Consider the following 16,630-nt stretch of genomic DNA (forward strand, 5'->3'; position numbering starts at 1 on the left):
GGGTTTACTTTGTTAAGCGTAAAAACCTTAACTTGCTAATTGTTAATTTTTTTAATGTTTTTTTTGAGAAATTTAGAAGGTGTCACCTATTTAGGAAGTCAAATACTTTTTTTTAAAGTCAAAGATGTGACTTGATTTTTAGTTGTTTTCAAAAACACTTATTTCGGACTTAGCTACTCGATTTTGCTAATATGTTTGTTGTTTGGTGTTTTTGTCACCATTGTGCTTGTGCAGTGTTTACTACATATTTCATGATACTTCTTGCCAGGATCTTGGGTGCCCAACATTGCCAAATTTTAAGTTTAGAATTCTACCACATTCCATTTATGAATTTCAAGAGAGTGCAATTTACTGATTTATAAGTGTACACAAATTGCTTTAAAACATCTTGGTATGCAGTGTGCACCTACCACAGATACAACAAAAATCACTATTCACTTTGATTTCCCTATGTGTTACACAAGCGGGCTGCGCTTTTAACATTTGGTGCACAAAGTCACCATTTCAGATCGTGTTGGGATATGCCAGGGTCACTTCTGCCAACATTTTTTAACTCAATTAGTGTGCACACCTAAATTAATAAATTACAAACCTAAAAAAAAGTTAAGCTGCTGTAGGATTTCAAACCACAGGAAAGCATCTAAAACTTGCTTGTGGCAGGTTGGAAAGTTATAGGTCTGTTGCATGGATTCCTAGAAAGCTTTAGTGTGAATCATTCCTACTACACTACTGGTCAATGTGTCTATTTCAGGAATGTAGGCCTACTGAAATGTTGGAAAACTGGTCTGTAGTGTGGTAATATGTTAATTCTCAGTATGAAACTGTACTTTAGTTATGGGTGGCAAAATATGGATCAAACCACTGCTTTTTTAACCAAGTAAACAATGATTGGGTGACACTGACAGGGTGACAGTAAAATGCCACTACCCTCCTCCAATTTTGCGCCGCTACATGCGGTTAATTTTTTATATGCAGTCAATTTTACCACCTGAAATGTTTCAAAAACAAACATTTTTGGTTGGGGAGCTCAAGGTGCTGGTCTCGAACCCTGCCACAGCGTTGAACCAATTATTAATAAGGGTCATTCCATTGCTACTGGTACAGTGGTGGCACCCTATGTCATTGATTTTTTTTTAATTTTATATGTATAATCTCCCTGCAATTCTATGAAAAGTGATACCAATTTTACCGAAATTGGTCAAGTACTTTTTGAGATATCAGCGACTGAAAATTGGCCCTTTTTAGGCTTTTTCGTGATCGCTCATGCGTAAAATTTAACTGCAAATTTTGTTTGACTTATTATGAAAGTGTTTTAAATGGTAACTAAAAAATTCCAATGCATATCATTTCTTCAAAGTAAGCAGATTCTAAAAAGATATATTGTTGTTTGTTTTTGTATCACTACAGGCCACCAAGTGGCTAGTTTCAAACATGACTATTTGTGATCAGTCATGCATGACAAAACTTTGATTGGTTATAGCGAAAAATACTCTACTTCGATTTTTCTGCAACTTAGCTTAAATGAAAGATAATTTTGTTGGCTTTCTACCCTCCAAATATGAAGTGGGATATATGAGTAGAAATTACAAAATTTCATTGCTTTGTAATAGATTGCGAAAAAGCTTTATGAGGCACTATTATAATGTATAATTATGAAATGTGATTGTCTGGTGCTTCCAAGAAGTCAAAAAACTTATAGAAATCTGCTGGTACAGCAATGCACACTAGAAGCCAATACATGTACCAATAATTTTAATCAATGTATGGCAAAATTGCTATTAATTGTAATGATTTGCGACTGAAAACTTTATGCACAGTCAGCGCACAATACTACTTATACTAACACAGAGGAGGATTCTATCCAATGACAAAGAGAAAGATATTATACGATGTTAAGTACAAGTATATATGTATATTGGAAGACACCTCATATTCAAGTAACAGACTACCAAGATTTAAATCTTTAGCAACGTTATTGCAAAGCACTGCCCCTCATTCAGTTACACCAGAGGCAGGAACCTTTTTAACTAAGGGAGCCATAATAGTCAAATATTCTTTTGTGTTTTCATGAGAGCCACAAACATCTAACTTTATGTTGGCAAAAACTAGTAAATTGTGCAAGGCCATTTATTTTGTTCTCATTTAAAGGACAGAACATAATGTGCATTAAATTTAATTAGTTAGGTTTGCACAAATTTGATTACGGAGTTCGGTTAAAAGAATTGGGCCTTTCGAATATAAAGAGATTCGCTAGAAGAAGGAAAAAAATTTGCTACTATGAGTAATAAAAAGAAAATATAGAGTTAGGAAAGCGGTTGTGGCCGCTTGCAATTTTATTCAGATCATGCTGAGAAATGATAGCTTACATTTATCTGCAAGCAAGATTCTTTTATCAAAAGAGCCATATGGCCTTACCAAAAGAACCATACATAACTCAGGTTCCCAACCCCTGAGTTCACAATATTAACTGTACAGTATGTTATAAACAGCCATTATTACTAAGTACTAATTAATAATACATCTAAAGATCTAACACTCATAAAGGTTGAAAGTTGGTGGAAATAAGCTTCGGTGTGATTTCAAATCAGGACTGAAATTAGCTGCAATTCATACTGCCTCAAGTTACAAAAACTTATAAAGATGTGTGGGACCAGTCACACCACTTTTTTAAAATCAGGCTTCCATCAGACTTGGAGATGTGGTATTGTCCTCTTAATGTTAACAAAACATGACATGCAATGTGGCACAAAACATGATCAAATGGAAAGTATTGGTCCTGCTTTTGAGGCCAGTAATATGTGTTTTTGTTGCCAAACTTTTTCAACTATTAGTTTTGAAGTGATTCCGAAGGACATGAAATCAGTTTCTTCCCATTTGCAAGATAGGTTTTAGTCTGGACCGACTTTAAAAGGTACTATACTCCACTATTTGAACCACTGAATGAAGGATTTATACGACATAAGGACAAGTTGTGACCTTGAATTTGCTGCGGAATCTAAAATTTGTAAAAGCACTACACCACCTTAAATGCCAATGCTTTCTCCTGTTGCTCATGTTTCACAAGTTTGTATATGAGCATGACTGGTACATGGGCTGCATAGTCTATATTGCTAAAGATGATGGTATATATGTCAAGCATGCATCCAAAAATACCTGCTCAATCATATTACTGGCCTCAAAGGCAAGACCAATATTTTTTCCATTGGACCATGTTTTGTGCCAGATTGCATGTCATGTTTTGTTAACATCAAGAAGACAATACCAAATCTCCAAGTCTGATGGAAGCCTGTTTTTTGAAAAGTGGTGTGACTCTCACACATCTTTATAAGTTTTTGTAACTTGAAGCAGAGTGAATTGCAGCTAGTTTCAGTCTATGATTTATAATCAAACCAAAGTTTATTTCCATCAAATTTTCAACCTTAATAAGTGATAGATCTTTAGATGTATTATTAGTTATTACTTAGTAATAAGGGTTACTTGGAACATATGGTGCAGTTATTATTGTGTAACTGAAGGAAGGGCGGTGCTTTGCAATAACATTGCGAAAGATTTAAGCTCTTGGTAGTATGTTACTTGAATATGAGGTGTCTTCCAATATACATATATACTTGTACTTAACATTGTATAGTATATTTCCCTTTGTCATCGTATAGAATCCTCCTCTGTTAGTATAAGTAGTATTGTGCGCTGATTGTGCATAAAGTTTTCAGTGGCAAATCATTAAAATTATTGGCAATTTTCGCCATACATTGATTGAAATTATTGGTCTATGTATTAGCTTCTAGTGTGCATTGCTGTACCAGCAGACTTCTATAAGTTTTGTTGACTTCCTGGAATCACCAGACAATCACATTTCATAATTATACATTATAATAGTGCGTCATAAAGCTTTTTTGCAATCTATTACAAAGCAATGAAATTTTGTAATTTCTACTGAAATATCCCACTTCATATTTGGAGGGTAGAAAGCCAACAAAATTACCTTTTATTTAAGCTAAGTTGCAGAAAAATCGAAGTAGAGTATTTTTTGCTATAACCGATCAAAGTTTTGTCATGCATGACTGCTCACATATAATCATGTGTGAAACTAGCCACTTGGTGGCCTGTAGTGATACAAAAACAAACAACAATATATCTTTTTAGAATCTGCTTACTTCGGAGAACTGATATGCATTGGAATTTTTAAGTTACCATTTAAAACACCTTCGTAATAGGTCAAATAAAATTTTCAGTTAAATTTTACGCATGAGCGATCACGAAAAAGCCTAAAAAGAGCCAATTTTCAGTCGCTGATATCTCAAAAAGTACTTGACCAATTTCGGTAAAATTGGTATCACTTTTCATAGAATTGCAGGGAGATTCTACAAATAAAATTAAAAAAAAATCTATGACATATGGTGCCACCACTGTACCAGTAGCAATGGAATGACCCATAAAGCAACGCACAATGTTTTAGGTTAGGGTGTCAGTTAGTGTTTGGGTGAGTCAAGTGTTATTATTATATTTATTATGCAATAATATGGCGCTGGTCTAGGATTCTAGACCAACGTTGAGCTCTGTAGTCAGATAAATAAATAACTACCACCTCTAGTCCAGTAACTATGTATGCACCCTGCGCCAATAATGTGCACCAAATCCTGCACATATCGCAACTCGACACTCGCAAGTACACATTTTGGTTTTTAGTCCTGTAGCTGTATCGTCATAACTTTCGGAGATAAGATAGTGTTTTTAAGATTACCGTACTTCTATATGGTGTTACGTAACTTACGTTCATAAGTAAGTAACTTTCCGTACACTGCAACTGGGCACCATAGCGACAGGGCTCCGCATTTCTAGATTTTATTGTAAAATATTTTGTTAAAAACAAAAGTTAAGTTGTAATTATTTATTTTATAATCTACACGTATTTATAGTTATCGTGGCATTTTCGTATAATTCGCGAGTCATTTTTGGGTTAACCAACAAAGGGTTCGTTTCAAAAACGTTTTCAATTCTGTTTTTGTGGGAAATTCCCCTCCTCTCACAAAAGAGAACGTTTTTAAAGTTTTTTATATTCCAAGAGAGCGGTTTCTCACTCTAATCTTCATAAAACAGTAACGCGCCTACAGGAGTTTATTAACGTAAACAAGATTAATGAAAATAAATTGCGCTGTTTTTATAAATGGTAAGAAAATTCAGTTTAATAAATATTATATGCGCATAAAAAATGGGGACCGTATATAGTGAAGTTTGCACCAGGGACCCAAATAACAAATTATGGCCCTGGTCATAATCGAATTATTCTTGATCGATGGAGCGAAAAAGTAAAATTAATTTAAAATATTTTCCTCTCCCACATTTTTTTAAACTTCTTCATTGCATATTTAAACGCTGAACAATATAATGATAGTCAAAATTTCGCCTAATTAGCCGTTTTCAATTAAATAACTTTTTCGAAAGCTACAGTTTAGACCGAAAACCCAATTAAGCTCGAAAACCCAATTAAACTCGAACCAAAAAATGTTTATTTGTTAATATTTTGTAGAAATTGTTTATTTGAATAAGTCCACGAGAATCCATGGTCACAATAAAAGAGCTGTAAAAAAACAGTTGCGCGAAGTGCCATAAATTTAATTGTTCATTTTTTCTCTCGAAGTTATGTGATATTTTAAACCCGCAAAGTATTCATACAAAGCGAGTAAAAATACATTATATATAGTCTACTTTGGAGAAAACTTTTAGTGTCATGAATTCCGTGGTATGCTCGGTGCATTTGAACTGAGAAGATCCCGCAAAAACGCAAATACTCTATAGAAGTCAAATAAGTTTGCAAAAAGCGCGAAAAAATGTGTTGGTAATGTAGTCTAAAACAGTGCTTGTCAACCTTTTTCGGAATGGTTCACCCCTTTTACGTTTACTCAAAACTTATACACCCCAGTCCACGCAATAGACCGAATCTCTAGTAATCCTAATCGGAATAAGGCTAAGCAGGGCTGCAAGTATAGGAAATCCGTAGCATATCTTTATAGAAGTACAAATTTTATCAGTTATTTAATGCAAGCGTTGCTGTTGAATTTGTTCAGTCAGTTGTGCGAACCGAGGCAGTAGCCTTGTTTCGAGTGCGCTCCTATCATAAGCGTATAAACATCCTTGATAGAATTTCTTTTTAGGTTTTAATTTCAACAAGAGCAGAAAATCTTTGCGCAAAGGTTTCTCGTGGGCATGCGAACAAGGATGGACATCACTTTTCACTGAGATTTCGGTATTTAGGAATGTTGAGAAGCGATACCCAAAATTCCACCCAATCTGTTAGAAATTAGTGCAGTTCTAAGCAAAAAGGTCTCCAACCATTAGAGCATCCCAAAGTAGGACAGAAAAGTCTGACTTTTAGACCTTGAGGTCGTGGCAATGCCTTAATTCGACCTTTAGGTAAACTCCCGACATAGATAAATCTGCCCAAACGCTAACCCGAATCCTAACCCAAATAATGTGCGTTAATTTAATAACTATTTAAACACTGGGGAAAAAGCCCACTCTGGTGGGCATAAGATAATTCCTCGTTCAGGCTATATAGGAGGGAACACACAATAAGACCTAAAAAGCAATATTACCTAAAGCAGAAAAATCTATAAAACCATAGTATTAGAACCATAATACAATCAAATACGCCGTGATATTCGCGACAGAATAATAACTTAACCGTCTAAATAAGACATAAACCTGTCGGATTAAGCTGTTTTGGGTTATTAGTGGGTAATGGGTGGGGTTTGGAGTGAGGTAAAGTGTTTTATATGCCTGGGTTTTGGCCATTTAGGTGTTATTCCGATTTTTAGTAGTACGACTATTAGGAATTAGTGCCATTTTGGTCTTATTCCGAAGTGTGTTTTATTCCGACATTAATATTGTTCTTATTTTGGTATTAAGGCTTGAGTCCAGTCTCATTAAACCTAATCTTCTTATGCAGATTTGTTAAGTCAAATTAGTGCATTATTTAAGACCTCTAAAAGTCTTTATTGGTCCTTTGGATGCCCTAATTGTCGTAGACGTTTTTGTTTAGAACTACACTAATTTCTAACGGATCGGGTGAAAATTCAGTATAGTTTTAAACTGTTTAAACTCTGCCTTTTAAACCAAATATGATCGTAGTTCAATAAGTTTACTGGTTAAGTAGCCCAAGTTACTCTTCCAAATGCGGCCCGCGGAACCAAAATATGTGGCCCGCGGTGTAACTGGTTTTTGACCCGCACTTCAAACATTCAGTTGCAGGCTTTTGAAATAACTTCAGGGCATCGTTGCAACCATATTTTGCTCTAACTAGTGTGTCACAAACCTTTAATTCGAGTTACTTTTTTGTGCTGGCAAACCTTAAATGTGTCCAGCAAAAACTGCAGATGCTTACTTTAACATTGTTTACGTCGTTTATGTCGGATAGCCACCAAGTCACGTCAAAACAACAGGTTACTACAGGTCAAACTGGTCGCACGATAATATAATATAATAGGAATATTACCTCATCACAACGGTCAGTGAGAGGAGGCAAAGTAACGCAACTGCTATCAGATAACTAGTCATCGGCCTATTGTCATGTGTTATCGTACACCGCGTATGAATACGAATTGTCGTAGGCAGGCAAAATATAATTTTTTCAACTTATTTCAATGCTTGCATTTTTAAATTGTTTAGACCAATAAATGCTAACCAATTCTGCCTACAACCATACCAGGTTGAATTCACCCTAACTTGTCCGATCTCGGAAGTTAGGCAATCTCGGGATCGGTTAGTACTTGGATGGGTGACCGCGTAGGAATACGAATTGTGGTAGGCAAAACATGATTTTTTCAATTTATACCAATGCTTACATTTTTTAATTGTTAGACCAAAAAATGCTAACCAATTCTGCCTACAACCATACCAGGTTGAATGCACCCGATACCAGGTTGAATGCGCCCGATCTTGTCCGATCTCGGAAGTTAAGCAACCACGGGATCACCCCTGTCCAAGTGATACACCCTTTTAAGATTATGGTGCACCCTGGGGTGTACGATACACCCGGTTGAAAAGCACCGGTCTAAAACTCTAAACCATATGGCGGATTGCCTCTTTCCATGTTTGAAATAGGGGCGTTTGGTCGGATGATTTACATTGGCGTCCGGATCCGGCCCGCGGCCGTGGGCTACCCACCCTTGATATGAGGCAAAGCGAAATGTACAGAGGATGGTGCTTTTCCTAATAAAATATTTAACTGCACAGAGAAAAACTTTTGTTTTCACTAATTTTTTTGATGTTTTTTTAAAGTACTAATCATAAACAATTAACATAATTACGAATTCACACCCAAATCAAGTCGTCCCTTGAAACTTCGAAAATCCCGAATGAGTACCAGTCATGGCAAAAAAGTAGTCAATAAAAGATATTTCGTGTTAGCCAAACTTGATATGTAGCGGACTTCAAATACGATCGAAAATTTCAATCAGGGTTTGGGTAATCTGTGACTTTAATGCAAACAACCTTTAAACTTTTTTGTTACCCTTGGAAAATATTGTTTTATTATTTAACCGATCTCGAGCTTCTATAAACATTTTAAATGTGTAGCTTTAAAGAAATATGAATGACGTCATTTAGCGTATTAGAGATAATGTTTTCCTGGGACTTTTTTTGGGAGTTCTTGGCACCTTACCTGTGATGACTCAACAAAAACCTTGTGTTCATGGGCGCCCGCACGGGGGGGCACTTGAATTTCAAAATGCGATTATAAGTATTATTTATAAGAGTACTATGTATATGAAGGTTAAAAATATTGTACATTATCCATTGCCCCCAGTGGCGTATCCAGGGGGCGGGAGTTATTACCCTCTTTTTTGTAAGTTTTTGTAAGTTTTTGTCATGGTTTAACAAACTGTTCGAAGCGGCGTGCTTTTGAACGTAATTGGGTTACGCGTCTTAATCTAATGCGAAACCAAAATCGAATGCAAAACGCCGTTTTTCGTCTTTTGTTTGGTCGACCGTAAACGCTGGAAGTTTTTCTTTTTTGTTATTGTTTAGGTTGACTGATTAGCAAGTGGGTATTCTACAATTTGTTTTTTTTGCCTGAAGTTACCGTGTTTCGCAGCTGGCGCCTGACAGGATTGTCGACGATGCACGTGCATGGTCGCTTTTGCTGGACGTATTTGTCTGTTTCTGATCAGTTTTTTATCACGTCTTGCAATCACTATTCTATGACGTCATACTGTTACTGTTTTATGACGTCATTATTCATTAAGTCAGACGAAAAATAGGGGAATTCCCTAAGTTGAAAATTCAGGACCCCCGTTTTTTTATTTTCCCCTGATTGCCCCCCCCTGGAAAATTTTCTGCGGGCGCCCCTGCTTGTGTTGCAATTGTTTGCCTTCGCTTTGTACACAGCAATGTTTACCCGCTGCGATGGGCCTTCAGGTCACGGACTGCAGTAGTTAACGCGTTTTAATGTATTGAGGTTGGTTCTGAGCAAGATTTTTCTAAAAGAGAAAATTACGGAAGCAGCGCGAAGACATGGCTCATACTATTTAGGTTCCAATTTATTAATGATATTGTCTTTATTGTGTTTTATTCACTTTAATCATACAAAAAGTTAAGTAAGAGAATTGGGTGGGCAAAGCTTTAGTGTAAAATTTACTCATTGATATTTGCGTAGCCGCTAAAAAGGCTGAGAAACAGTGCTACATAGACAACTTCATGGTTTACTTTTACAAAGGCACAACACACAAATGACGTTTTATCGTGCGCTGGTAACGTCAACTGAGTTAATGCGCGTAGGTGATCGTTTGACATATTTGTTTAGTTGTCACAAAGGCTGTAAAACAGTTGCAAGGACGTGACAAATCTCTCACCAATTGCGCCAACTTCCCGGTCGTCCTGTCATGCTTCACTCGTAACAGCCGCCAATTAGATTGTTCGCGATGTCAAACAAAGGTATTTCGCGTCATGCCATCTAACAAAAGAAAATATTCGCATTGACGTACCTAACGACAAAACTACTATCTTTGACGACGATTATTTCCCTCAAACGTGGCACCATTACTGAACAGAACCTAATACTGTTCATGATATCAGGACAAAAGTTTGGCGCAACAGTTTTGTTTATTTGAAACACACCTCTTTGGCTTTGTTCGCAGATAAGGCTGGATGTCATTTACAAGTGTTACAAAGTAAAATAACACAACGGAAGGTTGACAACACTTATAACCAGCAACACTCGCCAAGTCTCAATAAAACGCTGCCACAAATGTATCTTAGGTTTCCTTTTTACCTTTTCTATTACTAAATTAGGAATAAATTATTACTAAGGATGGTTTCTCTCTAAAAGTTATGGCGAGAATCATTCGTTTTGTATCGCAACTGACAGCAGTCCGTTTTTTTCTTTTTAAAGTTACACTGTAACCAATTTTAGTAGCCAAACCTGTTTTTGGGATACTTTATCTCAATCTTTGAAACGAACATTGACTTAGAGTCTTTTACACCAACGGTAAAAAAACACATATGCGAGCAAAAATAGCGTAGCTCTAGTAGATTTTACTACACAAAGAGTAATAATACAAATATGTATTAGCGTATATGTGCTATGGTGAAACAGAATAAGAAAGACAGTTACGCGTTTCGTCTGCAATACGTATGTTTCACATAACATTAAAATAGTGAACCAAGTAAAGGAGAAAATAGTCAGCAGACTTGCGACACTAATGGCGTCATGACTGTTCTGGAGACTTCTTCTTGTTGGCAGTCTTTGTTCGAGTAACCAATCGCAGTGCAGTAAAATGATCACGTGCCACAGTCATGTGATATAATCGTATAAAACCGAACGGAGTGATTAGATTTGCATAGACTTTATGTTAGTCGCGCTTTATACCAAGAATTTTTTTGTCTGAAACAAAGCAAGAAGCCCCGTTAAAAAGGTAAATATATTTTGGTAATTCTGTGTGCTAAAACCTTTCAGCAGCCAAGTTATATAGTCTTTTAATTTCAGATGCAGATCTTTGTGAAAACTTTGACTGGCAAAACCATTACACTTGAAGTTGAAGCTTCAGACTCCATTGAAAATGTTAAAACTAAGATCCAAGACAAGGAAGGCAAGTTAATTAAAATATTGTATTACGATTAAGTATGTTATTTGAACATCAATATTTGTTTTAATATTACAATATATTTTGCTCTGGGAATCACTACTTTATTTAGTAGGTTAGGTGACCGATAATTTTTACCCAAACTTTAGTTATAAATAAATTTGCTTCTAACAGGAATCCCACCAGATCAGCAACGTTTGATTTTTGCTGGAAAACAACTTGAAGACGGAAGAACTTTAAGTGATTACAACATCCAAAAGGAATCTACTCTTCACTTGGTGTTGCGTCTTCGCGGAGGAATGCAAATCTTTGTCAAAACTCTTACTGGCAAAACCATCACCCTTGAAGTTGAAGCTTCAGACTCTATTGACAATGTTAAATCTAAGATCCAAGACAAGGAAGGCAAGTTTATTAAAATAGTGTATTATTATTAAATGTGTTATTTGAACATCAATATTTGTTTTAATATTACAATATATTTTGCCATGGGAATCGCTAATATATTTAGTAGGTTAGGTCAATAATTTTTACCCAAAGTTGCTTCAGTTATAAATAAATTTGCTTCTAACAGGAATCCCACCAGATAGAAGGGAAGTCTTATGAAAAACAGTGATTAAACTTGTTTCATTTTCGATAGAATTAAGATTTCTAAAGTACAAATTTTCTTCGTTTTAACTAAATTGTTTTTACAGGAATCCCACCAGATCAGCAACGTTTGATTTTTGCCGGAAAACAGCTTGAAGATGGAAGAACTTTGAGTGACTACAACATCCAAAAGGAATCTACTCTTCACTTGGTGTTGCGTCTTCGCGGAGGAATGCAAATCTTTGTCAAAACTCTTACTGGCAAAACCATCACCCTTGAAGTTGAAGCTTCAGACTCCATTGACAATGTTAAAACTAAGATCCAAGACAAGGAAGGCAAGTTTATTAAAATAGTGTATTATTATTAAATATGTTATTTGAACAGTAATATTTGTTTTAAAATTACAATATATTTTGCTGTAGGAATCACTAATTATTTAGTAGGTTAGGTCAGTAATTTTTACCCAAACTTGCTTCAGTTTTAAATAAATTTGCTTCTAACAGGAATCCCACCAGATCAGCAACGTTTGATTTTTGCCGGAAAACAACTTGAAGACGGAAGAACTTTGAGTGACTACAACATCCAAAAGGAATCTACTCTTCACTTGGTGTTGCGTCTTCGCGGAGGAATGCAAATCTTTGTCAAAACTCTTACTGGCAAAACCATCACCCTTGAAGTTGAAGCTTCAGACTCAATTGAAAATGTTAAAACTAAAATTCAAGACAAAGAAGGCAAGTCTATGAAAAACAGCGATTAAACTTGTTTTATTTTCAGTAGATAAAAGATTTCTAAGGTACAAATTTTCTTTGTTTTAACTAGATTGTTTTTACAGGAATCCCACCAGATCAGCAACGTTTGATTTTTGCCGGAAAACAACTTGAAGACGGAAGAACTTTGAGTGACTACAACATCCAAAAGGAATCTACTCTTCACTTGGTGTTGCGTCTTCGCGGAGGAATGCAAATCTTTGTCAAAACTCTTACTGGCAAAACCATCACCCTTGAAGTTGAAGCTTCAGATTCAATTGAAAATGTTAAAACTAAAATTCAAGACAAAGAAGGCAAGTCTATGAAAAACAGCGATTAAACTTGTTTTATTTTCAGTAGATATAAGATTTCTAAGGTACAAATTTTCTTTGTTTTAACTAAATTGTTTTTACAGGAATCCCACCAGATCAGCAACGTTTGATTTTTGCCGGAAAACAGCTTGAAGATGGAAGAACTTTGAGTGACTACAACATCCAAAAGGAATCTACTCTTCACTTGGTGTTGCGTCTTCGCGGAGGAATGCAAATCTTTGTCAAAACTCTTACTGGCAAAACCATCACCCTTGAAGTTGAAGCTTCAGACTCAATTGAAAATGTTAAAACTAAGATCCAAGACAAAGAAGGTAAGTCTATGAAAAACAGCGAATAAACTCGTATTAATTTTCAATTGAATTAAGATTTCTAAAGTACAAATTTTCTCAAACAAAATTATTTTTACAGGAATCCCACCAGATCAGCAGCGTTTAATCTTTGCCGGAAAGCAACTCGAAGACGGAAGAACTTTGAGTGACTACAACATCCAAAAGGAATCTACTCTTCACTTAGTGTTACGTCTTCGCGGAGGAATGCAAATCTTTGTCAAAACTCTTACTGGCAAAACCATCACCCTTGAAGTTGAAGCTTCAGACTCTATTGACAATGTTAAATCTAAGATCCAAGACAAGGAAGGCAAGTTTATTAAAATAGTGTATTATTATTAAATATGTTGTTTGAACATCAATATTTGTTTCAATATTACAATATATTTTGCTGTAGGAATCACTAATTATTTAGTAGGTTAGGTCAGTAATTTTTACCCAAACTTGCTTCAGTTTTTAAATAAATTTGCTTCTAACAGGAATCCCACCAGATCAGCAACGTTTGATTTTTGCTGGAAAACAACTTGAAGACGGAAGAACTTTGAGTGATTACAACATCCAAAAGGAATCTACTCTTCACTTGGTGTTGCGTCTTCGCGGAGGAATGCAAATCTTTGTTAAAACTCTTACTGGCAAAACCATCACCCTTGAAGTTGAAGCTTCAGACTCTATTGACAATGTTAAATCTAAGATCCAAGACAAGGAAGGCAAGTTTATTAAAATAGTGTATTTTTTATTAAATATGTTTAGTTTATTTTTCTCCTTCCCCCCCCAACTTGCTACAGTTCTAATAAGTTTGTTTATAACAGGAATCCCACCAGATCAGCAACGTTTGATTTTTGCTGGAAAACAACTTGAAGACGGAAGAACTTTGAGTGATTACAACATCCAAAAGGAATCTACTCTTCACTTGGTGTTGCGTCTTCGCGGAGGAATGCAAATCTTTGTCAAAACTCTTACTGGCAAAACCATCACCCTTGAAGTTGAAGCTTCAGACTCAATTGAAAATGTTAAAACTAAAATTCAAGACAAAGAAGGCAAGTCTTATGAAAAACAGCGATTAAACTTGTTTGATTTTCAATAGAATTAAGATTTCTAAGGTACAAATTTTCTTTGTTTTAACTAAATTGTTTTTACAGGAATCCCACCAGATCAGCAACGTTTGATTTTTGCCGGAAAACAGCTTGAAGATGGAAGAACTTTGAGTGATTACAACATCCAAAAGGAATCTACTCTTCACTTGGTGTTGCGTCTTCGCGGAGGAATGCAAATCTTTGTCAAAACTCTTACTGGCAAAACCATCACCCTTGAAGTTGAAGCTTCAGACTCAATTGAAAATGTTAAAACTAAGATCCAAGACAAAGAAGGTAAGTCTATGAAAAACAGCGAATAAACTCTATTAATTTTCAATTGAATTAAGATTTCTAAAGTACAAATTTTCTCAAACAAAATTGTTTTTACAGGAATCCCACCAGATCAGCAGCGTTTAATCTTTGCCGGAAAACAACTTGAAGACGGAAGAACTTTGAGTGACTACAACATCCAAAAGGAATCTACTCTTCACTTGGTGTTGCGTCTTCGCGGAGGAATGCAAATCTTTGTCAAAACTCTTACTGGCAAAACCATCACCCTTGAAGTTGAAGCTTCAGACTCTATTGAAAATGTTAAAACTAAGATCCAAGACAAGGAAGGCAAGTTTATTAAAATAGTGTATTATTATTAAATATGTTATTTGAACATCAATATTTGTTTCAATATTACAATATATTTTGCTGTAGGAATCACTAGTTATTTAGTAGGTTAGGTCAGTAATTTTTACCCAAACTTGCTTCAGTTTTTAAATAAATTTGCTTCTAACAGGAATCCCACCAGATCAGCAACGTTTGATTTTTGCTGGAAAACAACTTGAAGACGGAAGAACTTTGAGTGATTACAACATCCAAAAGGAATCTACTCTTCACTTGGTGTTGCGTCTTCGCGGAGGAATGCAAATCTTTGTTAAAACTCTTACTGGCAAAACCATCACCCTTGAAGTTGAAGCTTCAGACTCTATTGACAATGTTAAATCTAAGATCCAAGACAAGGAAGGCAAGTTTATTAAAATAGTGTATTTTTTATTAAATATGTTTAGTTTATTTTTCTCCTTCCCCCCCCCCCCTAACTTGCTACAGTTCTAATAAGTTTGTTTACAACAGGAATCCCACCAGATCAGCAACGTTTGATTTTTGCTGGAAAACAACTTGGAAGACGGAAGAACTTTGAGTGATTACAACATCCAAAAGGAATCTACTCTTCACTTGGTGTTGCGTCTTCGTGGAGGAACTGCTTAATTTTATTTCACAGATTCAAAAAATGGCGAAAGATTTTTCTTGCGTAAATTTATTGAAAGCTTTTTCTGCCCTTGTTGCTTGGTCGTCATAATTCTAAAATAAATTTAAAGCTCTGGCTTATGTGTAGATATAACCATTCTTTTTTGTATGGCCGGTTGGGCAAAAGGCCAGGCCACTCACTTTTATGGGTTTCGAGTTTTTCATAATTTGTTCGGTGTTTTATCGACTTAATATTAAAACGTGCAGCACCGGTCTGTTTGCATACTAGTACAAGTCAATGGTGTATAACGATACGGAACCGCAAGCAATTAAACGAGTCGTGGTCAACACCAGTTCCAAACAGACGAGTTACAGAGTTCTTTTGTAAGGTAATTAAAAATGATTTTAGGAGATCCAAGATACAATTTCTTCCCGGCAGCTTTAAAATGTTTGACAATTCTAAAATAAACGCAAAGTAGTTGGGGGCATTTTTACAGGAAACACCTCGTTCGGAGTCAGTTTTTTGAAAAGAGTGCAATGCTTTGTCTGTTACAAAACTACTTGTTAATTAAGTTTTATTTGAAACGAGCGTAGTTTGGTTTCAATTACTTATTATTAGCAGTCCATTTAGAACACAAGTTCTATTTGTGTAACGTCCTTTTCGGAATATTATGCTTAAAGCGCAAAGCCCATGAGTTTTCACTTTTATCAGGCGTTTAAATATTTAAATAAGTTAGTTTCGCAATCTATTGTCAATCAGCATCTATAAAAGGCACGTGGTCATGTGCACATGTAGTGAATCGTATTTTTACAAGGTTCGGATTCCGTTAAAGTTCACTGTAGCATTATTTGTTGTCAGCTGGTCAATGCTTCCCACTTATACGTGAATACGTCTGTGTTATTTACGAATACTGCGTCGTGGCAGATTTATTTGTTATTCGCATTCTGCGTCGAAGCAATGCTAATCACACCCCAGTGTTGTTATCTTAATTGGCTTTTAGTTTCTGCTTCATTAAGTCATCGGGATTGGATTGAGAATCAGTTCCTTTTGGGGCTCACCAGAGTCACTTACGGGCTGACAAAGTATCTTAACTGGGCCCACATAGAACTCTTCTTTATTATCGACTTGTACTGTTTACAGCGTTGATTGTTTGGCCGCTCTATAGTTTGAAACTGGTTGTCGTTTATCAGCTGATACAATTCTACAGTTTAGAAAAAATTGGCCCTAAACCAGTTAAAAAGTCTCGTTTCAAA

General features: G+C 35.7%; 1 protein-coding gene and 1 pseudogene across 1 annotated transcript; both read left to right on the forward strand.

Moving 5' to 3' along the window:
• Positions 1–7,688: 7,688 nt before the first annotated feature.
• LOC146164411 (5S ribosomal RNA) lies at positions 7,689–7,807 on the forward strand (annotated as a pseudogene).
• A 2,966-nt stretch (positions 7,808–10,773) lies between these two features.
• LOC146164412 (polyubiquitin-A-like) lies at positions 10,774–15,664 on the forward strand. Its single transcript, XM_083383167.1, is given in 15 exon segments — positions 10,774–10,910; positions 10,982–11,084; positions 11,253–11,480; positions 11,771–11,998; positions 12,167–12,394; positions 12,496–12,723; positions 12,825–13,052; positions 13,150–13,377; positions 13,547–13,774; positions 13,877–14,104; positions 14,207–14,434; positions 14,531–14,758; positions 14,928–15,155; positions 15,263–15,306; positions 15,308–15,664. Coding segments are annotated over 14 exon segments (2,745 nt in total). The 5' UTR covers positions 10,774–10,910; the 3' UTR covers positions 15,398–15,664.
• Positions 15,665–16,630: the final 966 nt, after the last annotated feature.

This window comes from Ascidiella aspersa, chromosome 2, assembly GCF_963924565.1.
Source record: "Ascidiella aspersa chromosome 2, kaAscAspe10.2, whole genome shotgun sequence".
In the NCBI taxonomy this organism is placed as follows: Eukaryota; Metazoa; Chordata; class Ascidiacea; order Phlebobranchia; family Ascidiidae; genus Ascidiella; species Ascidiella aspersa.